The sequence below is a fragment of the Mizuhopecten yessoensis genome, unplaced genomic scaffold, assembly GCF_002113885.1.
Source record: "Mizuhopecten yessoensis strain PY_sf001 unplaced genomic scaffold, ASM211388v2 scaffold4839, whole genome shotgun sequence".
In the NCBI taxonomy this organism is placed as follows: Eukaryota; Metazoa; Mollusca; class Bivalvia; order Pectinida; family Pectinidae; genus Mizuhopecten; species Mizuhopecten yessoensis.
Genome location: NW_018405747.1, coordinates 349,587 through 369,538, shown reverse-complemented (window position 1 = coordinate 369,538; position 19,952 = coordinate 349,587). Strand labels below are relative to the sequence as shown.

The following is a 19,952-nucleotide window of genomic DNA, read 5'->3' as shown; positions in this document are numbered from 1 at the left end:
AATATATTCTAATTCCCTTTTCTTTTCCCTTAATTGCTCCAGGTCTGGGTTTGTTTCAGCTTCTATTACTGAAATGGATTTTTTAATCTCTTCCTCCCCGAGTTTTGTTTGTTTTTTTCCTGTACGGTGAGTATGAAATAGACCTACCTCTTATTTCCATTAATAAAGTCTCCAAAAATCATTTATTATAAACTGTATATCATTATCAGGGATATTTTTAATGGAATCAAAATTATATACAAGCAAAAAATATTGTAACTTAATATTTTCAATGCAGTTTTTAACCATATCTATATATACAGGTCATATAATAAGGAATTTTTAGTTTCCATAGACCTTTACCTTTTTTAAATTCATTCAGTTTCAAAATAAAAAAATGGGGGCAGAATGATCTGATCTTTAGCCAGGATTAAATAATGAGACTAGATAAGAAAAACATAACCCGAATAGAGATGTGGGTTTGGATATCCGGAATATACTTATAAAAGTGGGACTTAGCAAAGTACATAATTATAGCAACTGATTTTAATCATGACAACCACTTCTACTACTACTTATATATGATGCGTAAACACATGATTATCTTGCGTAAGTGTATAAAAGGGCCAAAGTAACTCTCGAGAGAAACAATACTAGCATGTGTAGGCTATATTGAGTTCGCGTTATCACTAAAGCTTAAAGCTTATATTTTGTTTGTTATTGAGCTGGCCCCGCCGAGTGATTCATAGGAAACAACGACCGGGTTATTCCTTAACTCCTTCCTTCCCCTATACGAGTAATTCCCTAAAGTATGCATATATAGCTGCGGTTATACTCTCGGGGTTACAATTCGTACATCTATGTGTAGAGCTACATACAGAAAATGATGCAGTGGACGTATTTCTGTATAGGTCTTTTCTATCAGCTGCAGTGCACTTTCTCTATGGAAATAGGTGAAAACTTTTTGAATTTATATTTTCAATGTATGATTTTATTTACAGTGCATATATCTTATATTTTATATAATTTCCGGAAAATATAAATTTTAACGTCCTTACGAAATGTCAATCTACTAGTGAGTAATATACCCTTCTACCGCACTTTTCACTGCAGATACGTTTGGGTTACCATCCGTGACAACCAAATTTGAAGAGAAACACTATGTGGTGCCTGACAGAACGATTAACTTTAATCTGACATGTGAAGCGACAGGCGACCCAACTCCATCGTAAGTAGTTCATCAGTTTCGATTTAACCATTTATATAAGGTTGTTTATAGTATACATATGCTCGTTGTCAAATGATAGATAAACCCACGAAGAGTAGTTCTCAAACATTAAATATGCGTTTTGAAACAGTATTGATATGCTACTCAGCAATGATCACTAACGGGAGATCACGTCTACATATGATATATGTGTATATACTTAAAATCTTAGTTGTGATTAGAACCAGCGCAACATAGTAAAGAGTTCTCTCATAGAAGTTTTAACATGTACAATATAAAACATATATATACACCAATTAATAAGATGCATATTTTTTATCCATCATGATAAAATGTTCCAATACGAGTAAATTGTACGTTATAAGATCTCTGTGCAGTTTCTGCTGATTCTTTCTAGGATCACGTGGTTGAAGAATGGACAGTCCTTCATTGATACATTAAGGGCACATGTCACGTCGATTGGTGTCCTTGTTTTCACGGAGGCTGTTTCCAGTACTTATGGTACCTACCAATGTAAGGCAACAAATGCCAAAGGCGCCTCCATTTCTCCGGAGATTTCCATCAATAGGGCTTGTAAGTACATATCAAACAGTAATCGATAAGAGTTATTTAACCCCCGCTGTACAGTTCATTTTGATCACAAATTTCATGAATACAAAAGATGCTGAACTACACAATGTTTATTATGAACCTGTTTTGATCCTATATGATCTGTGAGAAGATTTGTCTTTGTTAAAGATATGTTATATTTTACCGTTATTACTTTTGCCCGTGATATCGCCCAATTCGTAAATAGAAATAATCCTTAGAATAAACCAGTTATATGATAATTGCAGAAGCTCAATAATAACTGAGGAGAATACGTGACGTGTCGTAACAGACAGATAAAACAACTGTATTCACGTTCGCCAGGTTTGCTTATGTAACGAGTCTATATAACGGGATTACCATATGAAGTATGAATATAGACACATATTTAATAGCAAGTTGGTAATGCTTTAAAATGCAAACTGGTGGTTTTAATTGTTGAAATGAAGCGATGATCATATCTTATTTGATCTTGTAACTGAATAAATGTGACCTTCGAGATGCATTATCAAAGCTATACATATATATGATAAGTAAAGATTTTAACTTGTCTCCAATGATGTAATTAGTGGCTCCTTTGTGTGGAACTTTGTTAAATCCAAAGTGTAAATTCACATAATTGTGAATCTCTAAACCAGGTCTCAATTTTAGTAAAATTCAGTCCCAAAACTTATAAGATTGAAGGATATCTCTAAGCTATTTAAATTTGGTTTGTGATATGGATGCCAGATTAGGTAAAGACTGAAGTACATTTCCAAAGATTACATATCTACTGAGAAAAATGCAGCGGCCGGTATGGAAAGCTTTCAAGCATGTGTAACATTCTTCATTTTGTCCTCTTGTAATCAGTAATACCATTACAGTTCACGAAAATGTGGATAAGTACACATTTAACGAAACATTCAAGTAATGACACATGGTTTGAAACATGTACATGCAATGTAAATTTTACATTTCTATATACGTGTATGCGTAATCTTGAGTTGACAATGCGCGTAAACAACTGAAATCAAGGACGACACCGACCTTAAACGTTCTATCGACCAATCGACGAGCCAGATGCAGTGGTTAATTTGTGGGCGTGTTCTTTTTGAACACGGCTTGTTGACGCCGTGACGATTTTGATTGTATCTACTGAGAAAATGAGATATGTATGGCTGAATTCTAACGAAGTTGCGTTATATGTAATTTAGAATGGATTGGCATGCTCATTACTTCTTCCAAAGTAAAGGCACACGAAGGTAGTTTCAGAAACATGTATTAAGAACATGTAAGTAATGATGATATGACCGGGCGGCATGCAGTGTTGGGTGCCTTTGTCATGGTATTTCAGTGAGATAGCTCTCCAAAGTTGGCATCATATCGGCCTTATCACAAGGAGGCAAATGCACCAACATACTGTGCCTCAGGCACATATACACACATGCATGCATGCATACATAATACTCATCGAGACACGTTCTTAAATGACCATTGCCGTTGATAGAACGGTCACCTATATAATGATCATCTAAGAGATAATTCAACTTGCCAATGTGGTTATTTAAATGAAGACAAATTACACTACTTTTTTAGATGTCCTTTGTATAATAATGACAGGATAGGATTGAACTTACCAGATCCATAAATAATATAGATCCCCTTCTAAGAGAAAATATAACTGTTTTTTTATGTGGAAGTACAAATCATAATGACCAGGATAATATGCATATACTGGAATGTACACCATGAGTTTCATTTCTAATGCTGAACGCCTCTTAATGTATTAACTTAGTACACATTGTTATCGAGGTTAATTGGTTCAAACATTTAAAATATGTATAAAATACGGATGTACGTTAAGTATACATGTGTATTATGTTTTGGGAATTGACTGACTAGGGAACAGAATCCCTACAACGGGGATAGAATGAGCTCCACGTGGTGACTCAGAATCCACTTGCCAACTATACATCTCCTCTTATATCTTGCATCCTATGTTCTTTATCATGTAATCCATCGGCAATATCAAGTGGCTTTATCCTCTAGTTGAAACTCCAATTCTATGAAAATGAAATCCTGCTTAAAGTTAATATCCTGTTAAGCCTACTGTCGTCTGCTCGAACCCACGCCATTTTAAGGTCACATGAGACAAAGTCTCAAGTGACCTATTGCGATCGCCTTTTGTCCGTCGTCGTCCGTCGTCCGTCGTCCGTCCGTAAACATTTTACATTTTCGACTTCTTCTCCAAACCCCTGAACCAATTTCAATGAAATTTTGCAGAAACCTTCCATGGCCAAAGGTCAACTAAAGTATTGGTTGATTTGGTCCCCAGCCCCCAGGGGCCTGAGGGGAGGGGCCAAAATTGGTCGAATTGACTGAAATTTCAAAAATCTTCTACTCAAGACCCAGATATGGTAGAATCAAATACTCTTCATAGATGGAAGGGTCTTAAGGTGCCTTACCAAAATTGTGAATTTCATGACCCTGGGATCTCACGTTTCCCCCTGGGCAGGGGGTACATTTTACTATAGTTTATATAGGGAAATCACATTTTGGACCAACATTTGTTTAATTTCCATTGAAAGTAATTCCATTTGGGTTAGGATTATCAGTATTGGATAGCAGTTTGATGGTATGCACATATCAGTTCTGACTGACCCCCAGGGGCTGATGGGTGGGGCCAAAATTGGTCGAATTGACTGAAATTTAAAAAAAAATCCCCTCGAGACCCAATTAAGGTAGAATCAAATACTCTTCAAAGATGGAAGGGTCTTAAGGTGCTTTACCAAAATTATGATTTTCATGATCCTGGGGTCTCACGTTTACCCCTGGGGGAGGGGTTAAACTTTACTTTAGTTTATAGAGGGAAATGACATTTTGGACCAACATTGTAAAATTGTTCTTTTGTTAAAAGAAGTAATTCAATTTAGGTTAGCATTATTAGTATTGGATAGCAGTTTGATGGTATACACATATCAGCCCTGACTTAACCCCAGGTGCTGATACTTTGAAATTTGGAGCCAGCCCTACCCCCAAGGGCTGTAGAGTGGGGCCCAAACAAATCAGTGTGCTAACATTTCTTCATTTTCCTTGTTTAGAATCAGAGGGGCTAGTTTCAAATACTTTTCAGTCTTAAATCTGTATGCTAGATATTGAATAAGGTGGTTTTATTGTTTTTTTTGTCACTTTGAATAATATTTTTGTTCATGTTTTAAAAATAAAAATCAACTCTCTGTATAAATATATCAGAACTCAGGTGACCGTTAAGGCCCATGGGGCCTCTTGTTTAAAATAATAATCAAGGTAACAGAGAAGCTTTACTGATCTATATCACAATCCACCTCTGTTGGGTATGGAAGAGAAATAACTGAAATTAACGAGTCACTGCGTGGGAGCTCTGGTCGATGACTTCTGTCCTAAATGTAGAAAGCTTTAAATTATTTCACAATTTACATATTATAAAATACATTGTCCATACCAGGAGCGGGCTTGTATAAGCATTACGCCTGTTGCCCAATTCCTTTTGAATGTGTATAAGTTGCAATATTCAATAATATCTTTGTGAAATAAAATAGGACGTTAACGCCCTTACAATCGACAAACCAACATGGCAGTCAAATATTGATATTAAAATATTGGGTTTGTCTCAAAAGTGACATTTGATCACAAAAGTAATTGCCCGTGCAGGTTCGGGAAAGAATATGCTTGCTGTAACCACCTGGTGTTGCCCCGCTGCCGTCTGTTTCTTCTGCTTCGGGGGCATTGAAGAAACCCAAATTAATCTGCTGCCCTCATTGCAACACTCAGTGTTTGGTGCAGCTTCTTTCTCACTTCTCTACCCCTCTTTTTCTTTTGTCTCCTAAACAGCCGTCATCATGTGACCATAGCTGTCCGCGAGGATGTCAGTCACAACACAAACATACAAACAAATCACAGACATTCTATACACATGCACTGCCCTGATTTCAATTAATATAACACTACATGTATGTACTCCTGAGATATTCTCGTGGTAAAAGTATCTCATGTTCACACTTATTACTATGTGATGTATGAAGCCAACAGGGCTACATATCCTTGTAGGTCGGGGACTAAAAAAATGAACTCACTACATGTTAGCCACTAGTTTATGGACCGCTGTATAACTTCGGTTTCGCTTATGTGCCCCTACTTGGGTGCACAGAAGCGATCAAAATAAATCTGATGCACATAGTTATTTTTTTTTTATAATTTTCATAGTTTTCTCTACTACCTATCAACTTCCTTTTTTCCTAGAACCTTTGCTGGCAATACCTGAACAGGCCTAAGTGTTGAACGTTTACCTCGGTGAGGAAGCCAACGTGTTCGTGCCCCAGGCCAGAACATATCAAGGTTCATAAAATAGAGGTTTATTTTCATTGCTAACCGTCAAGCATTTAGGATAATCGCAGCAACTGAGTAATCCTTTGGAATGACATGATATATAGTTAAACCGTTTTCGGTATAACGCCACCGGATGGGATAGTGCAATGGGTACCTGCGGCATGGTATTTTAGTGCAGAATAAATATGGCATCAGATCTGCGCTATTACAAGGAGGCAAATGCACCATTATACCGCCCCTAGCACACTAGCATACATTACACAGGGTTTTCTGTATATCTTAGAGCAGTGTTTTGAGATACTTTGTCATACATTTGTCATACACACGTTGAGATATAATATTCATCATTTCGTGAAATATTGTCACTTTAATTCTAGTCCAATAAAACAAGTGGTTGCCTTGCAGTGTTGGGAAATTTCCCGCAGACACCGGAAGTGAATACAGTATCCGAGGATCGTAACCAGTACTTAGCCTTGCCCTGTACAGATCGACCAACGTGTGAACCGAAAAGTTCCTGCAGGTTCGAATGGAAGCGACGCGGTGGAGAAGGAGTTGCACCGGAAGAGCGTATTCTGGTGGACAATGAAGGTAACAAGTAAAAATGAATTACATGAATAACACACGAAGAATGTTTTGAAACGCGAGGAACTATTTAAAGGAGTGAATTATAATATTTGCTTGGCTGGGTTTCGTATAGAATTTAAAAAATTCCAACAACAAAAACAAAATCTAGATAAAGAATGCTTCACGTAAGGTTTAAAGTCCTTCTATTTGTATACTTATTATAAATGATGCTTGCGAATTGTCAATCAGAACATTCAGAACATAAAATGTACACCAGATGTGTTTGTAGTATGATTGTCAGCTTTACTTCACTGTGATAGACTGGAACCTTGTTCAGGTGTCTTATACGTTGCGTTTATTATTGAACACCAGCTTTCTAGTAATCTCTCTTGGGGTAAAAGTTAACAGTACTTTAAATATTAACATGAGATTTCCATCAGGAAATATGTTTGTGACCAATCATAGAATTCACGATCACCGGGCTCCGTCATGGTAAAGAGATATATGGCAGACACCGGGCTCGGTTTGATAGTGTCATTGATGGCATAGTGCCAATGATGGTGAGTGAATATTAATTCTGATTGACAAAGATGACAAAAAAACAAACTAATCGTGTACCAAAAGCATCTGTTAGGGTTCCAATGGACCATATTAAATTGACAAGAGCCTTGAAAGAGCCACCGAAAACTAAAGTAATGTGGCCTGAAATCCAGACATAAGTACTTGAATGTAGAGTTGTTGAACGTTATGGTAAAGGGTTATATATAATTATAGCCTTCAAACAACAAGTTTTATGTGTTTTTGTTTTAAGAATAGATAAATCACAATTGGTTTAAATGATGTCGGCTGTATAAAGAAATATTTTGAGCTTGCCATAATCAGAAAGGTGATATTGTCACGAGGGCACGGCTGTTCGGTTACCACGTCTGTTTTCATATGATAAAGAAGTCATTGTCCTCAAATGGTGAAATTCTATCCTTTAGATATTTCATTAATTGTATATTCGTAAGTGAACACATGAAAAGGACGATTGACATTATTACATTTCTCAAACAATTACCCCAAAATTTATTCATATTTGATTTTCTTAATAATGATGTATTTGTTTGCTGACATTTTCTGTCATGATATCGGTATCCTTATCAATCTAGACGAAAATACACTCTATAATGACATTGAATCATCCACCTTCATGAATATATTAATGCAAAAGATGCGTGACGTCAGGTCAGTTGCCGTCATATGTTGTTACGTAGACACGCATAACATCTTGGTCAGTTGCTGTTAATATTGTGATTTAGACACGCATAACATCTTGGTCAGTTGCTGTTAATATTGTGATTTAGACACGCATAACATCCTGGTTAGTGGCGTCATAAAGTGTGATGTAGACACGCATGGCATCCTGGTTAGCACGCATGACATCCTGGTTAGTTGGTTCATATATTGTGATGTAGACACGCATGGCATCCTGGTTAGTTGCGTCATATATTGTGATGTAGACACGCATGACATCCTGCTCAGTTACACTATAAAGTCGGAATCAGTGGGGGAGCAAAATTAATCAATTAATAGATGCAGAGGCAAAAGCAAGAAGTCCTTCCACCTATAAAAATAGTTCTACACAAAATATGCAAATCCACACTATAAATGCAATTAAATTTACTTTGTATTTAATTATTATTTTTTGTATATTGTGACACAGGTACACTTCATATCCTGTACCTGGATCAGTCAGATGACAATGAAACGTATACTTGTGGAGTGTGGAACTCACAATTTAGATCGCATGTCCGAAGTCAACAGACCACCAAACTAAAGATCAGGTTTGGTAGGTATATGCTTAAAGAACAAGAAATTGAAGGAAAGGATTGACAATTCCACTTTTAAAAGTGCTCTGTATTGAGTTCCTGATTTTCTCTGTTTAATTATCGCCATGGTTCCTGTGTTATGGCAAGATGTTGTAGTCATAGTACTGTATATTTCTATTTTATTTCAACTAATTCTTATTCCGTGGCTGATGATATCGGTTAGAATACAATACATGTAATGTATTCAACCCTGCGGAAGAATGCCTGTTAAGACCAAGTTAACAGTGAAACACATTGTTTATAGACAAGGGTTTAAAATACCATACCTCAAATAAACCATGCATAACAAAACCTTCTAACCCTGCATATTCAATGAAAGGTTAAACGAGCTTCACCCAGCTGCAGAATCGGGGGGTTTCTTCTAAGCGTTTTGCTTAAGGGGACATAAGGTTCGTTATGTTTTCTTTCCCCCTACTCTCATTTTTGGCAGTCTATCCCTAGGCATGCGTCATGGTCATGGATGTTAAACCTCATAAAACCCCCATAACGAAACCTAATTTGAACTAATCATATTCATGTGAACTTTATTCATATAAGACGGATCACGGAATACCTATCCTCCCGCACTGGTGTTTAGCAAAAATGTCACAGGAAAGGCTACACAGCAGGCTCGGCTTCAGTGTGTTTTCTCGGGACAGTAAGTATACCCGTTACTGCTTGTAAAGGTAGTTTTAGTTTTTTGAACAATATTATTTTACACTGAAATGATGGAATCATATAAAGAATTTCATTAGCATGTTTCAGTGAGATAGCATCGGCATCAGATCAGGGCTATTGCAAGGAGGCAAATACACCAACATACCGCCTGAACCACGCATACACATATGCACACATTCATTACACTCATAGAGGCATGTCATTTATTGATTATATAACTATACAGAGGATGTAAGAAGACGAGTTAACATTAACTAAAAACATATTTCCAGCTCCTGAAGCAATAAAAGTTATTATTTTAAACATGATAAGTTTTTCTTAATTATACATAAATTTGATATACATAAATATGATTTTGAATAGATGCTCGATTCACAGGTATGTTTCTGTTCCACTCTCCAACTTAAGCTGTATTTTACAGTCCTCTCCCTGACATTGCTTGGTTGGATACTAACGGTGATACTATAGAAGAGAGTGATGTGTACAGTTTCCATGACAACAGACATACCTTAGTGATAAGTTCTTTGTCCGCTGATCACGAAGGCATGTACACGTGCAATGGCTTACAGACAGCATCTAATGCGCGTGCAGAGGGCAACGTGTACCTCAACGTTACGGGTAAATATTACACACATGTAACAAAATACATTGCATGTTTGCTTAAGTTCATTGGTCAGAAGTAAAGGAAAGAGTGGAATTGATATCTCGGTCGAACCGGATATTGCCCATATATAAACTTCCAATAATCTTAATATAAGGAAAAACAGTATGAATTTCTTGATAAGAAACCCGCATTCAACCGGCAATCAATGAAATATTATACAAAATAAAAAGAATTGTACCGTTAGTTTGAAGGTAATACAAACAAACACATACAAAAAGAAGTAATTAAAAGTTTAATATCTTGCGTAAAATGCTGATGTAACTTTATCAGAAAGATAGCTCTTCAACAGAGGTAAATCTTTAGTCAAATATCTCTCACACAAGCTGAACAAAGACTTGATCAAATCTGATACAGTGTCATATGAACCTCTGAATGCTGAGATCCTTACTTGAACGAAGATGATTCAAGTGAAACATCGATTAGGCGAGCAGGAAGATTTTTAAGACAGGAAAAAAGTACTTGACCGTACCGTTCTATTCAATGATTCATGCATATGATTCAGAATTTTATCCATTCAGAAACCTCAAACGAGTAGTTCTCATTACATAGATTAATGTTCAACTGGAACGGGAACAATTTTTTAAAACTGAATCATTTAAAAATCAACCAGGACATGTACAACTCGGTGTCGTACACACAACCAAAGCTTGTGCTATTCTGTATCAATATCATGAGTTCCTGGTTGGCAATAATGTTGATGGGATCGGTTATAAGATTTTTCAAGCAGACTGTAGGTATTCCACTGGGAACAAACTGTGTACCTCTTCTGAGAGACATTTTTTTTATTAGAGGCAAAACTTATTGATGAGTTTATCAGGAGTGGTTACAAAATAACCCTAGCCCTTCAATTTCACTTTAGGATATATCGGCAATATGCTGTCTTTTATTAACATGTAATGTATCTAAACAACACCAATCGTAAATTATCTTCCGAGTTTGAAAGGACAATACAGACTCTTCTCATTCAGCCGCTTTCCTCGATATTCACTTGCAGCGTGACCAACAGAGCTAGCTTACTTCTATGCTGTACTATAAACGGGACGGTTTCTAATTTTGCGATCGCGAAACTTGCCCTTTCTTAAAAGTAGACAACCCTGATTCCTAAAGGTACCATGTTGACATGTAGCAGTAGATACAGTATTCAAATACTTGCTCAGAATATCATGAATTCTGTGATAGATGCCGACTGCTGACGGAAAAACTTACAACACAAGGTTCTCAAAGCTGCAGTTTGACCAAAAACTACCGACAAGCGGTCGTCTACTTGCATTAGGCGACATGTTATTTGTTTCTGTGCTATGAAGGTCGCTGTTTTTACTATGCTTACTTGGATTGAGCTAGAATTACACTGAAGGTGTCATCAATAAGTCTGAGGACGCTTACCCTTCCGGAACACATCGTTGCCTTATTCTTGTTCCTTTTAAATGCATTCATTTAAATAATTTCTGTGTTCTAATTCTACTCTTTTTTTTCGAAATGAAGTTCAAATTACGTATTTTTATCTTGAAATTCGGGTTCGGTAGCCGGAATATACAAATTTTAAAATGGAAAGGCTCTGTTATTATATATCTACGTATAGTTATATCATAAATCAATTTATTATCGGACACTCGAAACCAACTGCCTGAATCAGTCAACCTCTCCATTTTCACTGATCCCCTATTCTCTTAAAAAAACATCCATATCATCGGTCTCTTTCTAACCACCATTGATCTCTTCTCTGATACTTGTATTGCCCATCCTTATGGCAAGCCAACTTAACATTTATTCAAGGAGCAATGTCGATCCTGTATTTCATCGAATTATATAAGATATCTTATATAATTATATAAGATATCTCATATACAATAAAGATATCTTATATCTATATAAGATATCTTATATACGATATACGATATCTTATATACGATATACGATATCTTATATACTATATGAGATATCTTATATAATATATAAGATATCTTATATACTATATGAGATATCTCATATAGAAATTAAATGAGATATCTTATATAAGTATATAAGATATCATATGTATTATATAAGATATCTTATATCGCATATAAGATATATCATTTAATTGTCTATATAAGATATTTCATATAATATATAAGATATTTCATATATTATATAAGATATCTCATATAATTGAAATCTCGTTGCTATATAAGATATCTGATATAGAATGAGATTTCGTGGCATTAAAAACCAGAAACTAATTTCTCCCTCGAGAAATATTCGGAGCACATTCAGGATTGCATTGGGCGCAATGGCGGAGAGGGATGGTACGGTTACGGAGAGGGATGGAATCTGCTGTATTTTCCCTAGGCCTAGCTCGCCTTGTCTCTCTTATAGCGGCCAAAGCAGAGGCTGCCATTTCCCGCACTCTTGAAGTGGGCTCCGACATAATGGTGGCGACAGGAACACGTGTTGTTACAACAAGCCTACAGTCCCTACGTAGATCCTCGAGATATTCCGGACGGGGAGACTTCATTTTCGACATTTTGTTAAAATCTCGTTCCTATAAGATATCTTATTTAGTAACGAGACTTTAATATACTATATAAGATATCTTATATCGTATATAAGATATCTCATATAGTATATGAGATATCTTATATAGTATATGAGATATTATAAGATATCTTATATATATCTTATATAGCTCTATGAGATATCTTATATATTATGTAAGATATATTATATAGAAAATTAAATGAAATATCTTATATACGATATAAGATATCTTATATAGCATCTCATTTAATTTCTATATAAAATATCTCATATAGTATATATAAGATATCTTATATATTATATAAGATATCTCATATACTATATGAGATATCTCATATACGATATGAGATATCTTATATACGATATAAGATATCTTATATAGTATATAAGATATCTCATATGCTATATAAGATATCTTGACATTGCTCCTTGAATAAATGTTAAATTGGCTTGCCATACATCCTCCTCTTTTATCGCTGATCTTCCTCATTGTTTGTTTCGTAATTTGCCCTTAAGTGTCATTGGTTCTGCTCAGGCCGGGACATACCAAAGTCCTTAAAAACGATTGTTGTTATTCAAAACACCTGAATAACAATGCAAGTGGTGTCGTGGTGTGTATCCATATGGAAATGAACGTGAATGTGACGTAACTCTGCAATTGTCTTGTTTTGATACAGCTGTACTCACATAATTATGATGCATTCTAAACCACCGCGTTCACTAACACTGTTTCTTTATTCTGTAAAATAGGACCTCCCATCTTTGAAACCGGAGCAATGGTGGACCAGGTACTGACAGTAGGTTCAGACGCGCAGTACAGCTGTTTGTCGCGGTCCCTCCCCAACGAAATTGTTCCAGACCCACCAGTTTGGTACCAGGATGCGCAGGAAATCACAGTCTGTAAGCGGTGGTCAGCACGCATATATACCCATCATAGTCAAGGACAAAATATATACCGACAAAAGTATCTGGTTATAATAATTATATTCCTAATAGCGTACTTTAAAAACGTCGATAAAAGGATAGGTTACAAATTACGAATTTAAGATAAAATATAACAATTTAATAACCATCGTACATATTTGCTGTTGTCGGAATTAGTTATACTGCTGTGGTAGCATATACAGAGAGACGACGTAATAAAGGTGGCTAAGGACCCCCCCCCCCCTACCACTGCCAAAAACTGCTTGTAACTATGCATTTGACAAATGTTCTTCAGCATGACTATTCCGTCTTTTCGTATAACAGAGTTATCTGCTCTTGTGAGCAGGTATTGATTGTTACGTCATTAGTTTGTCTGAGAAAATTACGTCGTTTTCTCAAAAATTGATGACGTTACTCTCACAAACAATAACGTTATAATAGAATCCATCCCTGATGTGGGGTATGGATAAGATTATTTAAACCCAAGGGATAAAATATTGAGCAGGAGACCCAGGGCAGAGCCTCGGGTCTTTTGCTCAATATTTTATCCCGATAATTTGAATAACCTTATCCTTACCTCACATCAGGGATGGATTCTATTTCTTGCTTATTTCCTAAAACCCGTAAAAACAGCTACTTTTCTAGTAAAGTTGTAACTGTCCGCACATTTCTCATTTGCATATGAAGCCTGGAGGCAATCGTTAATGACGTGAATGACCCTGACTGACCCCAAAACGTCGAAAATTGACGTCACGAACAATAGCGTGACCCCGAAAGGTCACTAAAGTTCCCCACGTCAGTCTGCGTGGTGAGCGATCCAGACCCGTGGGTCGGATAGAATTTTCCAGTACCGCCGGAAATGCGGATATCTCGGTCTAGTATGCAAGAATAATAGAATCCATCCCTAATGTGAGGTATGGATAAGGTTATTCAAACCCAAGGGATAAAATATTGAGCAGGAGACCCGAGATTTTGCCGAGGGTCTTTTGCTCAATATTTTATCCCGAGGGCCAAATATCATCACCCTTAGATTTTTAATTACTGAGAAGAAGTTGTTGAAAGGTATTTAACATATTTGACCCCTGTGACCTTGAAAATAGATGAAGGTTATTCATTTGAACAAACTTGGTAGCCCTTCATCCAAGAATGTTACAGGCCAAATATCATCATCCAAGGCCTTTTGGTTATTGAGAAGAAGTTGTTTAAAGGTTTTTGACATGTTTGAACCCTGTGACCTTGAAAATAGATGAAGGTCATTCGTTTGAACAAACTTGGTAGCCCTTCATCCAAGCATGTTACTGGCTAAATAACATTATCCTTTCCCTCTCGGGTATTCAGAAGAAGTTGCTTAAAGGTTTTAAACATATTTGACCATTGTGACCTTGAAAATGGGTGAAGGTCATTTGTTTGAAAAAAATTGGTAGCCCTTCATTTCAGCTTTTGGTTATTCAGAAGAGGTCGTTCAAAGATTTTACCATATTTGACCTATGTGACCTTGAAAATGGGTGAAGGTCATTTGTTTTAACAAACTTAGTAGCTCTTCATCCCAGCATGTCACTGGCCAAATATCATCACCCTAGGCCTCTTGGTTCTTCAGAAGAAGTCGTTCAAAGATTTTAACATATTTGACCCCTGTGACCTTGAAGATGGATGGAAGTCATTCATTTTTACAAACTTGGTAGCCCTTGGTTCCAGGATGCTACTGGCCAAATATCATCATCCAAGGCTGTTTGGTTATTGAGAAGAAGTTGTTTTAAAGGTTTTAAATATATTTGACCCCTGTTACCTTGGAAATGGAAGAAGGTCATTTGTGTGAACCAACTTGGTAGCCCTTCATCCCCGCATGTTACTGGCCAAATATCATCACCCTAGGCCTCTTTGTTTCTCAAAAGAAGTCGTTCAAAGATTTTAACATATTTGACCCCTGTGACCTTGAAAATGGATGAAGGTCATTCATTTGAACAAACTTGGTAGCCCTTGATTCCAGGGAGGTACTGGCCAATTATCATCATCCTAGGCCTTTCGGTTACTGAAAAGAAGTTGTTTAAGTAAAAAGTTGACGCCGGACAGACGGACGACGGACGCCGCACCATGGCATGAGCTAAAAACACTGTGGAATTGTCAATTGTTTTGACTGAATTCGGACATGGACCCTGAAGTGGTGCCGACTACAGTTATTGTTATGATAGATTTATTTTATACGTGTAAGAAACTACAACAATATATTTTAAAGATGTAACAAGTCAATATTGCTCATTCGGCGGCTCATTTCGTCTCTGCTGTGGCTTCAGCGACACCAAGCCTCATTGCGTAATGAAGCTTGATTACACCTTAAAATGTACAACCATCTGAAATATGTTCTGTATTCCTTGTTCAGTTGGTCCCGAAGAGAAGTTCTCAAGAAACGGCACAGTGCTGACTGTGAATAGATTGGAGAAGAACGACACGTCGTGTATACAGTGTGCGGTGGGAAACAGCGAAGGACGCAGCTTCCGGGAAACTCGGCTCGTCGTCATAGGTAATCAGCTGTTTCCAATTACAAGTAACCTACTTGACCTTTTCGGTGTATGTCAAGATTATGCTCCCCAGGGAGTTGGGAAAGATATCTACTGGTTGCAAAGGCCCTATAACCACGGCTAATAATTAGTGAACCGCTTTGAGACGACCTACGAACTAGGTTGTGATTATTATTAATTATTATTATTAAAGGGATATTTGTACGAATTATACAAGAATAAATATACGTTAATATGTTTTATATACCTTTAAATTAGTTATATCCACTGCAATATTGTTTAAAAACACATACAAGCAGTATTGCAGGCCGTTGGTATATCAAAGATAATCGCTTCTACCTGTCTGTTTCCCAACATGACATCTCTTGGAGCTGTCAGAAAGGAATATTGACGTTCAGCCGATATGGGTGTTCAACCCATATGTAACACTTGCTTTAAATAGCATTGTGATCGTTAACATTACATTATACCAATTAAGAAATTAAGCCCGTCATTTGAACTCGCATCTGTTTCATTCCAATCTATATGATAGCACTGCCTGTATATGTGGTTCTCGCAACTCCTTTTCTACTTAATTCATAATCAAACTGTTCTTTATTGTTTCCAAACACGAGACGATAAATGAATATAAATATGGTGGAGTTGGTCCAGCGCTACATTAGAGACACCATCAGATGGAGAATCCTGCCGAGTGTTTCCATACTGATCAAAACCGCTAGAAAATCCTGCTACACTTGTTCATAAATCGCCAAAAACATGTTCGTCGAAACCTCAAATAGTGTTTTAAATTTCAAAAATAATTCTCATATTATCAAAATTGTTCGTATTAATATCCCTTTGGTGATTTTTCTCAGATTATCTGTACTTTCTGAAGTGTGACGTGGGACATCATGATGGATTCTATGAACCATATTGTACCATTGAAATGCCATACTACGAGTGCTGATGCGTTTAAGTTAATTAAAGCAAGGTCATCGGCAAAATGATTTTGGACATCATTTGTAAGTAAGTCCTCTACTTTCTTTTAACGTTGTTTTGTTACAGATCCCATCACCATCCTCGAAGGTTTACCGGAGTTTGTAGAAGTAACTCCAAACACTTCAGTCGGTATACGTGTGACTGCTATAACTGACCCACGTCTGTCTCTGACATACGAGTGGTCATTTCTGGATAATGAAGTATGGACAGGTTTGCCGACAGGTGTAGCGATCAGTGACGACCAGCAGAATGCTACGTTTACTCCAAGCCCGAGTAATGTCCAGGAGATCATTGGCATATACAGGGTGGTTATCCGGCATGCCTTCGACTCGGTGATACTACATACCAACATAACAACAACGTTTTCATCAACAACACAAACAGCTGCAACAAACACTACCGAAGCAACACCAACGACAACTTCAGCATCAACAACGACAACTTCAGCCTCAACAACAACTTCAGCCTCAACAACAACAACTTCAGCTTCAACAACGACAACTTCAGCATCAACAACAACTTCAGCGAAGATGATGCCAGCCAAACCGCCTGTGGGCAATCAGGAAGAAGAACCTTCCTCCTGTAAGTAATGGTCTCTTTGAGCTGTTTTTAATGTCACTTCCTACTGTAAGTAATGGCCTCTTTGAGCTGTTTTTAATGTCACTTCCTACTGTAAGTAATGGCCTCTTTGAGCTGTTTTTAATGTCACTTCCTACTGTAAGTAATGGCCTCTTTGAGCTGTTTTTAATGTCACTTCCTACTGTAAGTAATGGCCTCTTTGAGCTGTTTTTAATGTCACTTCCTACTGTAAGTAATGGCCTCTTTGAGCTGTTTTTAATGTCACTTCCTACTGTAAGTAATGGCCTCTTTGAGCTGTTTTTAATGTCACTCCAAGTCCTTTTAATAGGATTAATAAAGATCGCTGCGAGTCAATTCAAAACAAAAGGTATAGGCACAGTAACAAGTCTATAAAACCTGGTCCTTTTATATTTTAACATTGTTACTAAACCATAGTTATCTGTCCATCAAAATAAATCTATGGCACCAATTGCAATAGTTGGGATCTTTACATTTCTCTCTGCCACTAATTACCCTTTATTACTTGGCGCCTTGCTTGGCAATACCTTTCTTTTGGCTTTGATGTTGAATATTCGCCCAATTGAGTAAGGTAATGGGTTCTGTTCCCAAGCCGGGACATACGAATATCCTTACAAAAGGTAGTTGTTATTCCCTGCTTAACGTTCAGCATTCATGGGAATGGCAACAACTGGCTTACCCGTTGTCAGTATAATGTGACAGGACGGAATGTTTTGCTGGGTTCCTTCCGCATGGTATTTCAGTAAGATAGCACTATAAAGTCAGCATCAGATCTGCGCTATCACTAGGAGGCAAATACACCAACATACCCTGCCTCCGGCACACAAACACATGCAAGCATACACAACACACATGGAAGCATGTTCTTAAATGATCCAAGCTGTTAACCCTTTCACCACTGTAGACCAAAATGGACCCATCCATATCAATGCATGGTAGAGTCTATACTGAAGTACATAGGGGTAAAAGGGTTAATAGGACGTAAAACAATATATATACAGATGTGAATTTCGGGATCTGTTGACTCTCAATGGATTTTTTTGTAAATAGTTAACGCATTAAAAAACTACAATGTACATCTATATAATTATTATGTTTGTATTGTTTTACGGCACATCGACAATTTGAGCCATTTAGCAAACGAATTGTTTATACAATATATCATATCTTATTATAGAGATGAATTGAATGTTAATAATCATAGATTGATTGCACAGAAACTGTATCGAATAAACGTTTCATAGAGGGTACATTATTAAATCTGTCACGTATTTGTTTGAAATCAGCGAATTCAATCATTAAGTGTTTTACGGTAAATGGCTGATCACAGGCATGACAACAAGGTTTATCTTCCCAGAAAGTTCAGAATGTTCGTATTCAACATCACAGACACCGTACAAACTGGCCCACGAAAAAACCGTCGAAATATGTTGGTCCTCGTCATATGCAATTAAGATATGATATTCTGTGCATGACAATTTTGCATAATTATCAAACAAATTAAAGCGTTGATATCCGTACACATACAAGTACAATTTCAACATTGAAATATACATTAGGACGTACCAATTCATCTTTGCAGCTGTACCAGTAGCTGCCATCGTGGTTATTGTCATAGCATGCATATTCGTGTCAGGACTCATCATCGCAGTCATCTGGTACAGACAAAAGTGAGTATTTGTTCTAGGGGTAGGCGAGGAAACGTGCAAGAAGATTCGTATATATCGCTAAAAGTTCAGAGAGAGGCTAATGATGACTCGTAGTGATCACTTCATTTTATATTTTAACACCAACATTGTTATAATTCATCGAGCCGTAACTAAACATTTTATATGGACCATCTATATTTTCATCTGAATCGCTAAATGTTGCTCACCAGTAATTCAATTTCATTTAATATTTTCTATGTAGGAAGCAAAACAAATTGACCATCGACCAGCCACCAGTGAAGTTCGAAAACACAAAAGACGCATGAGTCAGCTGTGACGTCATACAAAGGAATATTTATGTTCATTCATTCAAAAACGTGTCATACATGGCCGTGTGTCAGTTGTGAATACCGTCCTACAGAATAACCACCTCAATAACACCCAAAGCAGACATGTGTCAGAGAAAAAGTCGTGAATATCATCACATGGAGAAGCATCACCTTCATCACTCATATACACGTCATACATGGCCCTGTAACTGTCACTCGTCACTCCTATACACGTCATACATGGCCCTGTAACTGTCATGATATCACGTGGAGAATCAGCACCTTCATCTCTCCTATAAATGTCATACATGGCCGTGTGACTGTCATGATATCACATGGAGAATCAGCACCTTCATCTATCCTATACACGTCATACATGGCCCTGTAACTGTCATCATATCATATGGAGAATCAGCACCTTCATCTCTCCTATGCACGTCATACATGGACCTGTAACTGTCATGATATCACATGGAGAATCAGCTCCTTCATCTCTCCTATACACGTCATACATGGCCCTGTAACTGTCACTTGTCACTCCTATACA

The 19,952-nt window shown here is 37.0% G+C and overlaps 1 protein-coding gene across 1 annotated transcript; it reads left to right on the top strand.

Moving 5' to 3' along the window:
- Positions 1-821: 821 nt before the first annotated feature.
- On the top strand, positions 822-19,429 carry LOC110449902 (hemicentin-1-like). The gene is made up of 12 exons (XM_021497047.1): positions 822-932; positions 1,093-1,207; positions 1,605-1,780; positions 6,545-6,727; positions 8,409-8,534; positions 9,112-9,211; positions 9,653-9,849; positions 13,163-13,312; positions 15,714-15,854; positions 16,897-17,412; positions 19,010-19,097; positions 19,339-19,429. Exons 1-12 carry the CDS (start codon positions 863-865, stop codon positions 19,400-19,402), a joined length of 1,926 nt encoding a protein of 641 aa, XP_021352722.1. The 5' UTR covers positions 822-862; the 3' UTR covers positions 19,403-19,429.
- The last annotated feature ends 523 nt before the right edge of the window (positions 19,430-19,952 follow it).

Excerpts from the sequence above, each read along its gene's own strand:
- LOC110449902 (XM_021497047.1), top strand. The coding sequence starts at position 863 with ATGATGCAGTGGACGTATTTCTGTATAGGTCTTTTCTATCAGCTGCAG. Across the intron at positions 933-1,092 it reads CACTTTCTCTATGGAAATAG|ATACGTTTGGGTTACCATCC; the intron begins GTGAAAACTTTT and ends TTTTCACTGCAG. Across the intron at positions 1,781-6,544 it reads GATTTCCATCAATAGGGCTT|TGTTGGGAAATTTCCCGCAG; the intron begins GTAAGTACATAT and ends GTTGCCTTGCAG.